The following is a 19,444-nucleotide window of genomic DNA, read 5'->3' as shown; positions in this document are numbered from 1 at the left end:
GGGCGGTCCCGCGCGGAGTGGCGCGGACCGGAAGCGGCGGAGCGTGAGGGCGGAAGGCGGTCGTTGTGGAGGCAGTGGCGGCGGTGGGCGGTCTGTCTTGAGCGGTTGGCGTAAAATGTCGATCGAAATCGAGTCCTCCGAGTGCGTGAGGGGGCGGCGGCGGGGGAGGGGGAGTGCCAGTGGCGGTCCCGGTCCCGGTGGCGGGGTGGTGCCGGGGGTTGGGGAGCGTTTGAAGCCGGGCCGCCGCGGGAGCCGTTGTGGGGCGGCATGGCCGGCGGGAGCTGCGCCGGCGGTGGGGGGACGAGACACACACACACACACACACACACACACACACACACACACACACACGACACAAGGTGAGGGTGGTCGCGGTGGCGGTGACCGGTCCGTGACGGTGGGGAAGGGCAGCCTCCCCTCCCCTACTCCGCAGGGCGGTGCCGTGACTGCACTTGGTTTCCCCGCTTTCCCGCAGCGTGATCCGGCTGATCATGCAATACTTGAAAGAGAACAGCCTCCACCGAGCCCTTGCCACCCTGCAGGAGGAAACAACTGTGTCCCTCAATACTGTGGACAGTATCGAGAGCTTTGTGGCCGACATCAACAGTGGGCACTGGGACACAGTGCTGCAAGCCATACAGTCACTGAAGCTGCCCGACAAGACCCTCATTGATCTCTACGAGCAGGTGAGTGGGTGCGGGCTGCGTATGCCCGGGGCTGCTCAGGGTGGGAGCCCCTCTCTGCTGCCTGCCGCTTTCCTTCCACTGATGCAGATGTTTGTCTCTCGGTGCAGGTTGTGCTGGAGTTGATTGAGCTCCGGGAACTAGGTGCTGCCAGGTCTCTCCTGAGACAAACAGATCCCATGATTATGCTAAAACAAACTCAGCCAGAGCGGTACATCCACCTCGAAAACCTTCTGGCCAGATCTTACTTTGATCCTCGTGAGGTATGTTACACTCTTCCTAGAGACATCACGATGCTGTCTTGCGTGACCTGTGGCATTGGTCCAAGTTGCCAGTGGCTTATGGCATCTTTTCCATTTTGGGAGTGAGAACTTGCAGCTTTCCAACTTGATTATTTTATGCATTTTACAAAGTGTTTGGGAAATGGGGTATAACACTTGGTCGCAAGGCAGCAGGGCAGTGATTTTAAGGTATACTGCAGGTGGGAGTTTGGGGACTTGTACCAGTATCCTGCCACAGGATGACATCTGTGCCTTGCTTTTCCTGTCCTGTATATGCAGGGGAAAATGTACATTTTGCAAATAAAATTGTCATTGTATAATAGCAATAACAGGGTATTATTCCTGGCTGATTATGTCAGTCTGACACTTTTAGTGAAAACATATTCTAAATGTTTCAAGGGTTGGTGTTAAAGAGAAGGGTTGTTTTGAAGGCCTAATAGAAAATGAGTCTGGAAGAGACTTCAGTTCAGAGCAACAGATGTTTTTATGGAAAATGGTTTAGAAGAATCACTTAATGATGAAAATAACTTCTCTCTAGGCATACCCAGATGGAAGTAGCAAAGAGAAGCGGAGAGCTGCCATTGCACAAGCATTAGCTGGAGAAGTCAGCGTGGTACCTCCATCTCGTCTTATGGCGTTGTTGGGACAGGTAACTCTTGAAAAATATTTTTGCTGTGTCAGTTTCTGTAGATCTTGGTTGCATAAACTAACTATGATGTAGTTGATTCTCCAACTCCAGAAAAGTAAACCTTCAGTATTGCACATTTACATGTGGTATAGTTAAAAATAATATTTTCTCCATGTGGCAAGGATTTAGCAGTTGTAGGAAAGGTCAGCACTCTAATAGTAGATTTCTTCCCATAGAATAAATACTGAGTACATAGAGAAGATTAATTTTCAAAGTTCATACTAACACACACTGTTTCTGTTGTTGCACTTTGTCCTGGTTTGAGCCCAAAGGTCAACTGAGCACCACTTACCTTCTTGCTCCCACCTTCCCCCTCAGGGATGAAGAGGAGAAAATACCATAAAAGTCTTGGGAATCCAGATAAGGACCGGGAGGGGTAACTAACGACAGGGAGGGATGACTCACCAATTATTGTCACAGGCAAAGGATAGACTCCTTAGGGGAAGAAAACATCAATTTAATTTGAATACCACCAGCACTTAATTTACCAATCAGAGTAGGACAGTGAGAAATACCACCATATCTTAAAAACGCCTTCCCCGCCCCTCTCTTCCTTACAGGCTCAGATTTATTTCCAATTTCTCTACCGCCTTCCCCCCAGAGGCATTAGGGATCAGTTCATCACCTGTTGTTTCTCCCAAACAGAAACCCAACACACAACTTTTTTTTTTTTCCTTTCAATTCTCAGAATGTATTCATTGATATTCTGTGCAGGCAGTATTTATTATATTTTGTCATTCTGTGGCTTACATCTTACTTTTTAAGTTTGTAAGTGAGGAATAAATTCTCTATTCATAACATGTATCCTGTGACTGAAGGCAGCTCTCTGCTGAAGGGGTTGTATTAGATTCTCTTTTGAATTAAGTTCACTTGTGCCTTGCAAGAAAGCTTATGTGTCATTTTTAGTTTTTATGTATGCAGTTCTAGGCAAATAGACAACAGATCAGGTAATTGAAATTAACACAAGATTGAACTCACCCTGTGTATATACTGTATACTGCATACGGAAGTTAGACTGAGCATGGTGGGCCTAAGTGATTCTCACTTGCAAAAAACATTTCAGGATAACCTTATTCTGTTTGTGGTCGAGTTAGGAAGCATAATCTGTTAAGGCTTGTTTCAAGTAATTACGTGCAGTACATTTGTTTCAAATTTTACAGGTATGCAATTTGTAAGGGTACAAGAAACTATTGTGTTAATTTGAAGCAAGCTTTGATGAGGAAGATGTATATTAACTGATACCTAACTGTATGGCTTTCACCTCCTTAAAAGGCACTGAAATGGCAGCAGCATCAGGGCCTGCTTCCTCCTGGTATGACAATTGACTTGTTCAGAGGCAAAGCAGCTGTGAAAGATGTAGAAGAAGAAAAGTTTCCAACGCAGCTGAGTAGGCATATTAAGGTGATGTTGTGTTTGCTTTTGTGTGTGTTGCTGCTTCCTTCCTATGCTTTATGTTGGGAGATAAGAGTAAACCTTCTGAATTCTATTATTTTTTTATAAGTAATTTTTCTTTCTCTTTTGTGTTTTTTTTTTTCCATCTCCATGCTTTCTCATGAGACTTTTTATGAGAGTCTGAAATGAGCTTCCTTAACAAGAATGTGTGCTCATGGTATTTTTGACTATGATAAATTTATTAATTGTTTCTTTGACCTCACAGTTCAGAATCATTCAGTTTTCAGAAGTGGTTTGCTTAGTCCCCTTTTTATTTATGCAAGGAAATACTCATGTCTTAAACTTACATGCATGCATATTAGCTTCTGTGAAACACTTAGGTTTTGGTCATGCACTACTACCTACTAGGTCTACTAATAATATCAATATCTCCTTTTAAAATATATTATTATATAGATTTCAAAAGACAAAGAAAACTGCTGTAATGACATAGTTGTCCTGCAGCACTCACAGTGTGGAATAGTCAGTTTCCTCCCATGAAGGCTTTTCAACTTCACCAAGCAGCTCTGTACAGTGAGAAGTGTTAGCTCCCTGTAGTAGCTCTACCAGCTCTCAGAATGAATGGGAGATAATATTTTTTTTGAAGTTATGAAGTGGAACTTGTGAAATCAATTTATTGTGTTCAGTAGCAGCTTGGTAAAAATTCTTTATTAGAACTTGTTTTGTTTACCAGTACTGATCCTGGATTTTTACATTAATTAGTGAAAACTTTTTTCTAGTCTCAGTTGTCATGGTCACTTGTATTTAAAAAATACCAAACTTTCTCTTCAAAATTTCACTGGAGAAACATCATTCCAAGTGAAGCAACTTGTAGTAATTCAGAAATTTCTGAAATCTGCTAGGGATATATATTGGGTACTGGAAAAGTGTTTGTTAAGATACAATTTGCTGCAAAAACAAAAATATGAGGACAACCAACCCAAATGCTGCTATAAGCATGGAGTATTTGATCTATGTTTCACAGATATTACCAGACTGAAAGGGTGTGTGATTTTTTTTTAAGTGCTATTATATAAGTATTGACAGGGTTTTTTTGTACATCAACATTGAATTTGTGAATGCATACCTCTAGAAAATACTGTATTTTTGCCACCAGAATGAGCCTACAGTTTTGTTTTAATGAATTGCTTATTTTAAATGCTTATTTTTTATTCACATAATTATGCTTATTTCCTCCTATAAAACAGTTTGGGCAGAAGTCGCATGTAGAGTGTGCTCGGTTTTCTCCGGATGGACAGTATCTGGTTACTGGCTCTGTTGATGGTTTCATTGAAGTATGGAACTTCACTACTGGAAAGATCAGGAAGGTAAATTGCACCTATTCTGGACAGATTGTCCAGAGCACCTGGTTTTATTCTTTGAGATTATATTTATTTTAATTTCTCAGGGACTGTGAATCTGAACAGGATCTCTGCTTGGGTGATTCAAATATTAGACTGGAATCTTTATTTGGGTTTAATTGTCTCGTTTGTTATAAACTTCTCTCTGCAATAACATTTTTTTACCTTTTTTTATCACTCTTGCCTTTAAAATGGTAACAATAGCACATCCCTGTTATTATAATGCATTGAGGACAGCTCAATGATAGGTTCTAAAATATAACTGAAGTTAAAACTGCTAGTACTTTTACACTTTGCCTTAAAATACATTTAATTGTTTTCACTATTTTGACTGGTGGATCTTTGGATTTCATTTAGGATCTGAAGTACCAGGCACAAGATAATTTTATGATGATGGATGATGCAGTGCTATGCATGTGCTTCAGTAGAGATACAGAGATGCTAGCAACTGGAGCACAAGACGGAAAGATCAAGGTACAAATATTTTTGTGTGGTGTGTTGGTAGAACTTGTGACAAGAAAGATTCACTTGCAGTTTCAGTAATGTTGCAATATATGTACTGGCTCTGGTGTAAGCTTCTGTGATCTCATAACAAAGTAACTACTTCTGTTTCATTTGGTGTTTCCTCTCCAGGTGTGGAAAATCCAGAGTGGTCAGTGTCTGAGAAGATTTGAACGAGCACACAGTAAAGGGGTTACATGCCTCAGTTTCTCTAAAGACAGCAGCCAAATTCTTAGTGCTTCTTTTGATCAGACAATCAGGTAAATAAACTGAGAATGTGTGAGCTACAGTACAAGGAGAAAACTCAGAATTTTCACATTAAGCAGTTTTGAATATAGTTTTGTTTGGCCTGGGATTTGAACCTTTAGTATTGAGTATTAAAAGTAATAGGCGAGCATGATTGCTAAGGGTTGGAGAGCAATAGTTTGAAAGTTTGACCTTTCACCTTGATTACCTTGCATTATTCCTGGGCCAGGGGCCAAGTACTGCTTCTGCTCTGTTGTCATTTATATTGACCTTGTGTATTTTCTTTCTGGGTGATTCCTAGCTTAAGAAACAGTTATGACCACCTTCAAAAATAAGATTTTTTTGTAATAAGCTTAGAGGGAAGAATGGTCCTGAGGATAACAGGATGATATTTTTTTTAAATAGCCTAAACAGCCTAATCATACTCACTAGCTTTAACAGGTGATATGACAGTAGTTGGTCCATCCAGTTAATTTTTCTTGTGAAGTGGTATTATGGGCTCTTCTTTTCCTGCTATCTAAATAAATCCTTTAGAGAACAGCTTTAAGTATTTTGATGCATCTTCTCTGCTTCCTCTTGATAGTTGTTGAATACAGTAAAATTTCCAAAAGTCCCAGAGTGCTTGGTAATCCCAATTAGCCATAGAGATGGCTCTCCTGTGGGCTTGAATAAGGGTCTGTGTGTCCCTGTGAGCTGTAGGTGGCTGAGAGGAGATAAGGTGCATCTCTACATGTTTGGGGACAATCAATTTGCATCACGTTGCTGCTCCCTAAATCATGCGTTGCCAGCCCTTACTGCAAAAGGGTTCTTGTCCAGCTCATGCCCTGAATCCATCTCTCTAATCCCAGCCTCCAGATCTACCCCTCTCCTTTGGATCCAAGGAAATCCATTTAGAATGAGAACAAGAGGAAGACGAACCCAAAGGAAATGTTTAGGCATATATTTGTCCCAGCAGTCTGACATAGTATACTAGAGTTTTGACCCTGGAAGACAGCCAGACTGACAAACCTTGAGAGCTTCAAGAGCAGTAGTTGCAATTTGTATCTGTAAATGGCAGTAGAGCCTTTCCTGTCAATTAGGGTGCTGGGTTTTAATCTGAGTATCTCTTCAGATGCACATAGTGTATAAGGGAAGGCTGAGAGACCTGGGCCTGACTGAACTGGGAAGAGAGAAAGGATCTAGTTGCCTTATCTAGAGGCAGTCATAGATAAGACAATGCCAGACTCTTCTCAAGTGCACAGTTCCTACATGGGACAACCTTCAGGAAGTGAAATTCTGATTGTATCTAGGGAAAAACATCTTTATATTTTTATTTTTTTTTTTTTTTTTCCCCCCCTGAGAAAGAAGCAGTGCTTGGACAGTGCTGAGAGAGTTGAGTCAAGCTAGGGGGGGAATCTTAACCCCTGAAGAGTTTCAAAGCTAAATTGAACAATACCATGAGTGACTTTGAGGTTGATGTTGCTTTGAGAGCAATAGAATAGAGGTCTTCTGAGATATCTTCCAGCCTAAGTTACTCTGATTATCTGACATGTACCACTGTCTTGGAATCTGTTAGAGAAAAATCTTGTGACCAGATGGTTCATACATTTATGCTAGCAAGAGAAAAAAAGCTTCTTTCAGTGATGAAAAAGAGCCATAGAGACAGGATCATTTTTTTTTCTTTGCTCCCAAAAGATACTTCCCATTTCTCCAGGCTGTCTATGCAGTTCTGGTTTTGGGCATGGAAATTCTTTGTTTCTCATGCAAACCACCCCTTGTAGCACAAGCACTATCTTGGGATGTAAGATGTGGGTTTTTTAACCGATCTGGATAGTTCAATTTCCCAATCTCTGTGGCATTCCTTTTGGGCAGTGAAACTGTTCATGATGTTACAGGGTCATAAGCCTTTAGATCTTGGGGAACTAGGCATGGGAGTTGAGTCTATAGACTTTGGAGTTGCTTTGGTGTGTGATCTGGTTAGTGTAGTTCAGCAGGTTGATAGTGTGTCAGCTCAGTTACAGCGGTTGGATATGAGGTCTGTCTACAGAAAATCCAAGGAAGTACATCCCTCTTAATGTGGTTGGGCTAAACTGAACATATTTGTCATTACCTGACACTTTCCACATGCTAAGACTCACATGCCGTTACTGCAGCTTACCTGGTGTGCAGATAGTCTGTTAAGACACAACATGATAAAGCAATGGATTGTTGTGGTGCAGGTGTGAAGGTGATTAGGCTTGCATCCATGCTCTAAGAAAGCTCAAGTGTCTGTGCAACCTGTGTAAGGCAGACTAGGCATTAATTATAAAAGTTTAATTTGGAAGGTACCTCTAGAGGTCTCTAGTGCAACATGCTTTTCAGAGAACAATCAACCTTTCAGTTAGGACAGCTTGATCAGGGCCTTGTCCAGCTGAGTTCAAAATCTCTATGGGTGGAGACCATACTGCTTCTCTTGGCATCTGTACAACCATCTTGGAGAATATCCTGTTTAGACATGAAGACAGACGTTTGGTCTCTGTGTGTGTTTTTTGTTTGGTTGTGTGGTTTTTGTTTTGTTTTTTTTTTTTTTAACTTCTGCCCTTTGCCTCTTGTCTTCTAGCTGTGCACCTCTGAGAAGAATCTGACTCCATTTATTCTGTAAAAAACTGGTTAGGTCGTGATGTTAATCAAAGTTACAATTTTTCAGGTGTCTAGTAAGGACTTAGATATGCCTTTTTTTTTTCCTAATTTTTCTTTATTTTTTCCTCTTATTTTTCCTTTTTTTATAAAGGATCATTGCAGAGTAGATGAAAGCAAAATGAAAGTTGAATGTAACTTTTAATACTAGCAAATAGAACAGAGTTTGAGTATTTTTGTGACTAATCTAAGTTACCAGATGGGCAGCAACCTCATCCAACCCTTGTTTTTACAGCTCTTAACATCTGAAAAGTGTTGCTTAACGTGTTGTGCAACAATTCTGGTCCTGCACCTATTTTGTGTCTTGTTACTGAGTGGAGTTTGCTCACTGCTCGTACCTCACTGGGTAGATTTGGTTTGCAACAAAGCTCTTCTGTTGTTATGCAGACACTTTGCTGTAGTTGAAAGCAGCTTAGATCAGATTTGTCTAGTTCACACTTACTGTTCTTTGGGGTTATTCTGATTTCCTTAATTTGTTTAACTTCTTTGCCTACAAAGAAGACAGCAGTTGGGTGCTCCTGAATGTTCACTTCTGTGGTCTGAACATGCCCAGCCCTCTCAGCCTCTCCTCATGCATCATGTAGTCCAGCTCTCTGGCTGTCTTGGTGGCCCCTTAGTGGGGCCCAGAACAGGACACGTTATTTCAGAGATGGCTACATCTCTGCCTAGCAGGGAGGGAACCTTCATCTAAGGACTGTTCTCTCCTAATGCATCTGGTGTGTGGCTGCGTTTCCTCAGTGCCACAGCATGCTGCTGCCTTTCACTTTGTGTTCTACAAGGCCGGCCAGGTCCTTTGCTGCAGACCTCCTCTGCAGCCAGTCAGCCCCCAGTTGATTGTGGTGCCTGAGGTGGTTCTGCAACAATCTGTTCTTAACATCATGAGGTTTATCTCGGTCCATCTGTCTGGTGTGTCAAGGTTTTCAACTTCCTCATCTGTCTTTTTCAAAATTGAGTTGCAGGATACGGGAATCACATTGTGAATCAGATTGATCCAGTGCTTGATGACTGTATGCATGTTATGTTTCATAGAATGGGATTATGTAATATGTTTTAGGCTCTTGCCTGTACTGTAAAACCCAGTCGTACAAATGGTACTGCTTTAGATGAACATGAACAAATGTGTGGATCTAGAGGCAATTGCAGGGTGAACAGGCATTACAAAACATCTTAATGAGAGATGTTCATCTGTTTAAATCATGATATATATGAACGATAGCATAGGCGTTTTAATTGAAATTATGTAAGGTTGGGTGTTGCCTCAAGGACAGCAGGCTTCAAATGGGATAAGGAATTTAATTCTCAAGGCTTCAAACTTCTGCTTGAAAACCATGTTTCTGTAGTCAGTAGGTACTACATTTAAGGCTGGTACAGAGTACCAACATAATTTCTTCTTAGGTAAGAGGCAATGGCAATAGCTTGCAAAAAAAGAAAAATGTGGCTGGGTTTAGGGAAGTAATTTTTCTTAACTCAACCAGACAAGGCCTTAGTCAAAGCCCTGAGCAAGTTGACCTCACTTGAAGTTGAGGAGTCTGTTGGATTAGACTTCCAAACTCAATTATGTAATTTTTGTTTTGTCAGCCTTATAGTTTCCCCTTTCATAGTCCTGTCTTCCAGTATATACAGTGTATATTACATACAGGTCCTTGATGCTGAAGGTGACGTTATTTCCATAAACTTTTCACAGAAACACATGTCTTTGGAAGGGGCTTCTCATAAAGACTTGCGGCTTGTGGATTTCTAGCTCTTTTTATTGTTGCCTATCAGAGTTATCTCAGATTTAAAATATGTTGGTTCGGACTACTTCAGTTACTCACTTAATTGTGACCTCTGTTGTGTGACAGGATTCATGGTTTAAAATCTGGAAAAACTTTAAAGGAATTCCGTGGTCATTCTTCCTTCGTCAATGAAGCTACTTTTACCCAGGATGGACACTATATTATCAGTGCGTCCTCTGATGGCACAGTGAAGGTAAGATAGCATTTACTCTTTGTAAATAACTCATTCAGATTCTGCATGTTATAGCTGATCTGTTGTAACTGATGCAGTCATTGGAGAAGGACTTGGGATTATCTGCAATAGTAAGTATTCTTGCTTGTGACCTTTTCTGTAGATCATTGTAAATGAGAACTGATGAAGTTTCATACTGTGCTTACAGACTGCTGCAGAGCCTATTTCTGCTGTATTTGTGAAAGGAGGATGGAAGTGCAGTACTTGCCTGCCTGTTACTGCTTTATTCTAGAAATAGAATTGACTGTGACAGCTCTTGCCTTAGAATGCGGGGATTCCCTTGTCTGAAATAATGGCATTTTCTTGCTTACTGTGTTGGACACCTGTTTATTTTTTTCGTGCTTAGGCGTCCCTTGCCATGTAATGTAGGTAATCTAGCATTAATGAAACTGATTGTAGAAGTGATAGGTTTGACTCCTAGTGTCAGAGTGGAACTGCTCAGTGTATAGTAGTTAAGAGGAGTAAAGCATTGTTGTTTACAGCGCATTACTGACTAATAATAAATAAATAAATAAAGTAGGGCATTGATGGAGTGCATGGGGGGTGGGTAGACATCAAGTTTGCAGATGAGGCCTAGGAGAGTGTGATGGATTTTGCTCATATTAAATGGGGCATTACTTCAAACTTGCACTCTTTTGTAGACTGCCTCAATCGCAGGAATAACATAAAAAGGTGGTATCCTTATTCTGATTGTACTAGTATGTAAACAGCAGAAATATTCCACAGATGGTGAATTAATGTTTTAGTTTAAATATTAAACAGCCAGTTCCATTTCTTGTTTCTAAACAGCTAGAACAGGCTGATGTTGAGCCTGAAGCAGCTGTAAGCTGGGATATCTCTCCTGCAGATACCAGACTTTGCTTTTTCATTGATTTTTATGTCTGTCTTGTGTTAAGCAAATAGCATGTGCAGAGGCTGCACATGTCTTCACAGATACCAGCTAAAACCAGAAGGGAAGTCTGGACTTACCCCGCAGGGAGTGTTTAATGAAAGGGAGCCAGGCTGAATTTGTATAATGGAAATCTACTTTCAGTTCAGTTGTAGTGAAATTGTTCCTGATGTCCACACTTCAAAATAGATGTGATAATTTTTTTCTCAAATCTGCTATAAATTACAGTTTTTGTAATTCATATTTCCCTTCAGGCACCTTAAAAATCTGAATCCTGTATCCTCAGTCATCTTATTTTTGTTTAATTTTAAAATGCTAATTGGTTCTACATTTATTTTTGTACTAGGTTTGGAATGTGAAGACGACAGAGTGCTCAAACACCTTCAAATCTCTTGGCAGCACTGCTGGGACAGACATTACAGTGAACAGTGTGATTCTTCTGCCTAAAAACCCAGAACACTTTGTTGTTTGCAACAGATCGAATACAGTCGTCATTATGAATATGCAAGGACAAGTATGTGATCTTATTGGTGTCCTTTCAAATCTCTCTCTGTCATTTTAAGAATGCCAAAACCCCAGTTAATAACTAGCCTTGGGTTAAAGATGACTTATCCAGTGCCCTTTCCTTACAAACTATTCTGTGCCCAGTTTATAGAACATCTGGATTTGCAGAGAGCATCTGCAGCTATGTAGAGATCCTGTGTTCTAAACAGACCTAGTACTGCCTAAATATTTTTGCCTGGAACATAGTGATGATGTGCCACAGTTTAATCCTGACAAATATTTTGGGGGGCTTATCTTTACAGATTGTAAGAAGTTTTAGCTCTGGTAAGAGGGAAGGTGGTGACTTTGTCTGCTCTGCACTTTCACCTCGTGGTGAATGGATCTACTGTGTTGGTGAAGATTTTGTGCTCTATTGCTTTAGCACAGTGACTGGCAAGCTAGAGAGAACTCTGACGGTAAGTTCCTAGTTTTGAGCTTTTGCAGAATTCTAAATGCAAGGATGATCTATATGTTTGTTATTAATGAAGTCCATAACAAGTCTCATACCAATGAATCTCCCCTCTGGCATCCATGATTGGCTTTAGTCTTTAGGTTTGTTTGTTTTTTTTTTTTCTTTAAGAACCATTTTAATTACAAAAGCTATGAAAATGTTTACCCACCAACCCAGGAGTGAATTGGTTCAACCTTATTTGAACTAGAGCATCTTTTGACCTGGGCTCTGGCTGGTGGAGAATCGGACCAAGCTGTCAGATTTAAAGCTGTCAGGCTTAAATTTGCCTTGCATTAAACTAAAGAGGAATACCAGCTTGCATGTCTGAATTTAATGGCAAACACCTAGATGTTGTGGATTACAGTGGATGTAAACTTTCACTGAACCTTCCCTCGCCCAACAAAAAGTAACTTTTGTCACAAAAATTGTTTGCAATGGGAACTTAATACTGGGGAGGATGTTACTCTGCTTTTGCTGTATGCATGAAGTATGTTAAACCTCCGTCCAGCTTTCCTCTAGTTCTTGTTTGAAGAGAATATTTGGCTTGAATTTGTTAAAGGAAGAATTTACTGATGCATCTTTTCTGCTTATTCTCTAGGTTCATGAAAAAGATGTCATTGGCATTGCTCATCACCCCCACCAGAACCTGATCGCCACTTACAGTGAAGATGGCCTCCTCAAGCTCTGGAAGCCATAGTTGCATTTTACAATGAGCTATGAAGTGCGCCTGTTAGTTGCAGATTATTGGTGTTTGTGTTTTAACCAGGTTTAAATGCACAGTGTGTGTTACTTGCTCAGTTTTCTCTTCAGGTTTCCAGAGAATGACATTTTAACTTCTTGGCCTAAAGTTAGGTAGACTGATGCTTAAATATAAGCATCAGTAATTTCAAATACTTTGATTTTTACCAGAGTAGCTGAAGCAACTTCAGTGAGTGTTTTTTGTCTCCTGAAGTCTGTACTCTTCCTGCAGTGTTTATAGAAGTTGAATGAGCTAGGAACTAGATACACTTAAAAGTGGTTGCTGACTTCCTAGAATACAGTAAAACACTTTCTTTATTTGAATAAAGAAAGTGGAGTGGGAAAACTGTCTCTTCTTACTGAAGCAAAGGCAGTTTTCCTGGAATGCAGATGAGGCTACTCTGTCCTCAGCTTGAAGGCAGGGGCTTTTCTAGTCCAGTGGGTTTTGCTGTGATCAATTTTCAGTATAATTTTTCCGATTATACGTATTTAGTATCACGCAGCTTCCTTGGAAAAAAACTAATCTTCCCCATCTCCCAGCACTTCCTGCTATATACCTGCCTAACATGGCAGTTATTTTTTGGTTTTTGTCTTTTTTTTTTGTCATTTTTTTGGTTCATTGGTTTGGGGTTTTTTGTTTTTGTTTTTTTGTTTTGTTTTCCTTCCAGGCTAAAAGGAATTATTACCTGGGCCCTCTTCCAATAAGTATGTAATGTTTTCAGACCAGCTTCAACTGAAGCAGATCTCAAAGGATCAATATTCTAAAACATGCAAAACCTAGTTTACATAGACCAAATTCGTAGTGCTGTAATACTGCACATGCTGCAGTTTTGGGGTTTTTTTTACAGTTTACTCGGTTTAGCTTCCTATTTTCTCAAAAGGGCATGGCATACTGAAGCTTTAGGTATTTAAGATTTAAAAAAAAAAAAATACACCCGTGTATCTAGTTAAGGTGATACTTAGGTCCCACACTATGATAAAAAGCAGCTTTCATGCTCTTCAGTTTGGAGCAGATGGTGATTCCATTTGTGATTCTAACTAATTCACTCTTGTGAATGTACACCAGCATCTTCTAAAGTCTGACCATAGTTTTTCCAGGATGCAACAAAAAAAGAGGCTTTGTCTGTAATGACTAGACAAATGTATGTAGATTTGAATCTGCTGCAGTGTCCTGTCCTCATCTCTTGTATAATGCTTTTCTGTCCCAGTAATCTTTCAAACCGTAGTAACTTCTCTTTAATGACTTAGTTCAAACTTAAATATCCTCAAAATTTTTTTCAGCTGGAGGTCTTGAACATAATAATGGTTGTTAGCTGGTGACCGGCCTCCATCTCTAAGTCTTCTTGATTGGTCCATGTTCATTTGGGTCTAATGAAATGTGGAAAAATTTCAGCTTTCAGCATAGGATGGCTTATTCAGTGCAGCTGTAGTGTGTAGTTTTGTTTAACTGTAATGCTTTATTTCCTAAGTTGTTTTTTACTTCCTTGGATATGGCAATAATTTTATTTTTTCAATAGCAAACAGTGATTATTTTTCCTGCCTGAAAAAGACTGATTCAGAAATATCTGACAGTAATACCTCTGGCAAGCTCCATTAGCAATTAGTACTTTTGATACAGAAGATGATCTTAACAAAATATTTTTAATACTATCTAACTTGTGGTTCATTTTGCTTTCAAACTATACAGACCTGCTAATCCTCAATGTAAACTATATATTACATTGTTCTTTAAAAGAAAGTAAGTTGTAGCAAAACTGTCAGAATCCTGAATGTTTAAGGATTGAAATACATTCTCTAGCTTAAAGATGTGAGAAAATCTGGCATTTCTTATTCTTTTTAACAGTTTCAGAGTTTACTGTGTCAAGTTCTCCAGTCAAAAAAGCAAAATATACTATTACTTATGAAAGGGCAATGGTAAAACTTACTTCCTGGACTGCAGCTTGTAAAATAGCTGGCAGTTGGCACAAGAACAATGATAATCCTGAAACATTAATTGTTTTTAATGTAAAGTGTATTTTTTTTTTTTTTTAATAAATGTGGGTTTTTTTTTTAATACAATCTAGGAAGACATTTTCTCTCTGGAGAATCAGGCTAGTGTTACGCCACCTACCTGTATGTAAGACTTGAACAAGGCAACATCTAGTGCTTTAACCAATATTAAAGAAAGCGTTGTTCACCCATGGGCCTTGCTGTATTTTTGCATTATTTTGCTTGGACCTGTTGAGTTCTGTCACACATAGAGGAGTACAAAATTATTTGCAGGTGTAGTGCCATGTAGTGAAATTCTTGTAGGTTCATCTTCCTGTATCTTAACCAGGAATCAATGAATTTCAGCCTTGCTTGGGTGTGTTTGTATGTGCTTGCAGAATGTATGTGGAATAGCTACTGCCATCTCTGCAAAAAATAGGCAAGCTTAGGTTCTTGCACAGTTATACAAGTGGTGATGTAACTTCTTTTAATGTTATTGGGTGTTGTGGTTTGAGCCTGGTTGGCAGACAAACACCACACAACCACTCTCTCCCCCTTCTCTTCTGGCACTGAGAAGGGACAAATGAGCCAGGCTTGGGGTTTGAGATGGGACTGGGAGGGGCAAATCACCCATTATGGTCACGAGCGAAAGGCAGACTTGTTAGGGGAAGGAAAAAAGAACATTTATTTGTTACAGACACTAACAACACATAACAGAGTAGGACAGTGAGAAGCATTGCCACATCTTGAGAACGCCTTCCCCCCACCCCTCCCTTCTTCCCGGGCTCAGCTCTGCTCCCGATATCTCTACCTCCTCCCCCAGTGGCGCAGGGGCAGGGAATGGGCGGTGCAGTCAGCGCTGCCACTTCCTTCATGTTTGGTGAGGGGAGTGTCTGGAACTTGTTACTCCCTGCTCCATCATGGTCCCCCTCTCACAGGAGACAGTCCTCCACAAGCTTTCTCTGACTTGAATTCCTCCCATGGGCCGCAGCGTTCCCCACACTGCTCCATCATGGGTCACTAACTTCCTCTGACTGGATTCTCTCCCACAGCTGCAGCCCTTCCCGAGCTGCTCTGGCCTGGGACACCCCCGCATGCTGCAATCCTCCCAGCGCTGAATTACATCAGCAGGGCTGCCTTTTCCCATGAGACCCCGGCCTTCTCCGGGCACAGAACCTTGATTATTGCAGGCAGAAGCCACAGGCCACAAATCAATGTCTGCTCCACCGTAGATCTTCATGGGTGTCAGGGGGGGCCGCCCTGCTGTCTCACCACAGGATACAGGGGGGTCTCTGCTCCGGCACACCTCCCCCCTCCTTTCTTCCTCCATTCCTCCACTGACCTTGGTGTTCATGCAGCTGCAGCAACTCCTTCTCACAAGTCCCACTGCCCGTCATCACGTCCCTTCTTAAATACGTTATCGCAGAGGCGCAGCCGATTGGCTCAATTTCCCAAACAGAAGTGGAGCTGACGTGGAGCTGGGGGAGCTTCGAGAAGCTTCTCACAGGGGGCCGCCCCGATAGCCCCCTCCCCTGCCACCAAAAAACTCCACCACTCACTCAAGCCCAGGATATTGGGGTAATACTTTGTCTAAGTAACGTGAGCCTGTAGATAAGGGGTGTAGTCTTGCTCTGATACCACTACCAGCTTGCTATCTGCAAAGAAAATTCAAACCCTCCCTTGAGTCCTAGTAAGATTTAGAGAGACCAGCTGAAAACTGAAGAGCTGATCTGAAAAGGAAAAGAACCTTTGTGAATATCTTACAGCCTCCAAATTCACAGGTCTGAGACTAGACAATCTCCATGGATGCCTGCCAGACCCTGTGAATTTGTGATTCTGCATGTTGCTGAGGATTTTGAACCATGAGAGGTGAGAGGGCCTGCTTCTGATCAGGGGCAGCTTGGTAACACCAGTGTTCAGTCTGAGATAAGAGAAAGAAAATATAGTTCAGAGATTTATAGGAAAGATGATGCTAAAAATCAGTTATAAATGCTCTTCAAGTACATCTTCTCTTTCTGCCTAGTAGTCTGCATGGGTTTTAGGAGTCCTTAGGGTTACTCCATCTGTAGTTCCTGTTGATGTGAGCTCCAGTGTGTTCACTGGATAGCTGTGAAGAAACCTTGTGACCACGTGGATCATGGTGACTTGTGACAGACAGGCTGAGCGAACTTGGATCTGAACATCAGGGGGAAAAGCACAGGCTTCAGGTGAATCCTAAGGAGAAAGATTGCTAAGTATTTTATTCAGACAGCAGAGTAGTAATCATATGTGGGAATTCTTTGGCTCCCCGTGGAACAAGATACAAGGAGATGGATGCTGCTCAAGTGAGGGAAGCATAAGTTTTACCTATAATAGGTGCTGCTTGCATTATGAAACAGGGTAATGAAACCTTCAGTTTCTTTGTGTCCCTGCATAGTAACAAATTATTCTGATACGGCCTCTCTGCCTCTGCTTTGTTGTGCAGGAAATGGTGTTTGCTTGTCTGGGAGCAGGCACGTGCTGCTGCCAACTAGTTAAACTTTTCCTGTCTTTCTGAATTAAAAGCTTTGTAAGCCAAATCAACAAATAAGTTCTTCCAAGTTTTATTCACAGGATGACAGGATGTCTGAGGTTGGTAGGGTTGGAGACTCCACAGCCTTGTTGAGCAACTTGTGCCAGTTCTCAGTCACTCTCACAGTAAAAAGAGTTTCCTGATGTTCAGAGGGAACCTGTGTTCCAGTGTGTTGCCATTGTCTCTTGTCCTGACACTGGGCACCACTGGAAAAGAGCCTGGCTTCGTCTCTTTGCACCCTCCCTTCAGGTATTTATATATATTATTGATGAGATCCCCCTGAATCTTCTGTTCTCCAGGCTGAAGGCCCAGCTCCCAGGCTTTCCTCATATGTGAGATGCTCCACTCCCTCAGCATCTTTGTGGCTCTTTACTGGACTCTTGCCACTATGTCTGTGTTGCTTTTGTACTGGGTAGGCCAGAGCTGAACACAGTACTCCAGCTGTGGTCTCACCAGTGCTGAGTAGAGGGGAGGGGTCACCTCTGGCAACTGGGATACCATTACCCTTCTTTCCAAAAAGGGCACATTACTGGCTCATGTTCAACTTGGTGTCCATCATGACACTGAGGTTCTTTCTCTGCCCAGCTGCTTTCCAGCTGGACAACCCCCAGCATGTGCTGGTGCCTGGGGCTGCACTTCCCTTTGAACCTTCATGAGATTCCCATTAGCCTGTCCATTTTTCCAGCCTGATAAGGTCCCTTTGGATGGTAGCACAACCCTCTTCTATCAGCTACTTCTCTCAGTTTTGTGTCATCTGCAAACCTGCTAAGGGTTTATGCCGTCCCACCATCCACATCATAACTGGAAATGTTTAACAGGACTGGACCCAGTACTGACCCCTGGGGTACACTGCTAGTCATTGGTCTCCAACTAGATTCTGTTCCAGTGATCACCACCCTCTGGGCCTGGCCATTTATCCAGTTTTCAATCCACCTCACTCCTTATCCATGTAGCTTCTCTATGAGGGCATTATGGGAGACAGTGTCAAAGACCTTACTGAAGTCCAGGTAGACAATATTAACTGCTCTCCCCTCACCTACCAGGTCAGTCATTTCATTGTGGAAGTTTATCACGTTGGTCAAGCATAATTTCCCCTTGGTGAAGCCATGCTGACTACTGATGATTTTCTTGTTGATGTGCCTGAAAATGTGCCAGGTTTAGCTGGTCCATCACCTTCCCACGCACTGAGGTGAGGCTGACAGGCCTGTAGTTCCCTGGATCCTCCTTGCCCTTCTTGAAAACAGAAGTGACATTTCCTTTCCACCAGTCTTTGGGCACTTCTCCCAGTCACCATAACGAATCAAAGATTCTAATGAGTGGCTTCAGAATGACAACTGACAGCTCCCACAACAACTGTGAGTGCATCCCATGGGGGCACACCAATTTATGTATAAGTCTTCTACACCCTTGGGGGATGAGAATCAGGTCACATCTTCCTTGCTCTAGACTTTCCTCTTGGTGTCTGGGATCTGAGATTCCTGAAGGCCAGTGCTGCTAGTGCTGAGGCAAAGAAAGCATTCAGTACCTCAACCTTTTCCATGTCCTGTGTAACCAGGTGACCCACCTCATTCAGCAACAGGTCCACATTTTCCCTAGCTTTTTCCTCCTAAGTACTTATTGAAGCCCTCGTCGTCTTTGACATTCCTGACCAGATTCAACTCCAGTTGAACTTTAGCTTTTATAACTTCATCCTGGATGCTTGGACATCTTTGTGTTCCTCCCAACCATCCTTGGTTACACCCTCTGGTTGCTTCCTTTTTGGTTTTGTGTTTGGCCAGGAGTTCCTTGTTCATCCACACAGACCTCCTGGCATTTTTGCCCGACTTCCTATTCATTAGCAAGGACTGCTCTTGAGTCTGGAGGTGATCCTTGAATATTAACCAGCTTTCTTGGGCCGCTCTTCACTCCAGGGCCTTATCCCATGGAATGCTTCCAAATAGACCTTTGAAGTGACCAAGGCACGCTCTCCTGAAGTCCAGGTTTGACAGCTTGCTTCTTATCCTCCTCCTTCTTCTTAGGATTGTGAACCACAGCCAAGCTGCCTTTGACCTTTACAACCCCAACAAGCCCCTTGTTGGTGAGTATGAGGTCCAGCAGACCAGCTTTCCTTGTTGACTTGGCTAATCACTCCTTATCACTTGGCTCAGGAAGTTCTCACCAATAAAACCAGGAACCTCCTGGTTTTATTATATCCTGTTGTGTCATTCTGTCAGCAGAGCGGGTGAAGTCCCCCATTCTTTGGGCACTATCATAGTGCTCATCTTACCTCCTAAGAAAACATGAAATGTGGCATTTCTTTTTCTGTGGTTTTGGAAAAGGACAACTTCAATAAAACCTTTATTCTCTCACTGTGTGTTAATAATGATTTGAGCACCAATCAATCACAAATGGAAGCAGGAACATGTCTCCCCAGATGAAGTTGCTAATGCAAAAGTCATAAGGCAAGTTGCT

General features: G+C 41.8%; 1 protein-coding gene across 1 annotated transcript; it reads left to right on the top strand.

Moving 5' to 3' along the window:
- Positions 1-27: 27 nt before the first annotated feature.
- Positions 28-14,654, top strand: SMU1 (SMU1 DNA replication regulator and spliceosomal factor). The gene is made up of 12 exons (XM_042788027.1): positions 28-141; positions 476-686; positions 794-946; positions 1,503-1,613; positions 2,925-3,053; positions 4,292-4,411; positions 4,802-4,918; positions 5,078-5,205; positions 9,688-9,814; positions 11,089-11,256; positions 11,549-11,701; positions 12,335-14,654. Exons 1-12 carry the CDS (start codon positions 116-118, stop codon positions 12,431-12,433), a joined length of 1,542 nt encoding a protein of 513 aa, XP_042643961.1. The 5' UTR covers positions 28-115; the 3' UTR covers positions 12,434-14,654.
- Positions 14,655-19,444: the final 4,790 nt, after the last annotated feature.

Source organism: Tyto alba, unplaced genomic scaffold (genome assembly GCF_018691265.1).
Source record: "Tyto alba isolate M040663 unplaced genomic scaffold, T.alba_DEE_v4.0 Super-Scaffold_13, whole genome shotgun sequence".
Lineage (NCBI taxonomy): Eukaryota > Metazoa > Chordata > Aves > Strigiformes > Tytonidae > Tyto > Tyto alba.
The sequence above is the reverse complement of the archived record's forward strand: the minus strand, read 5'-3'. Positions and strand labels throughout refer to the sequence as shown.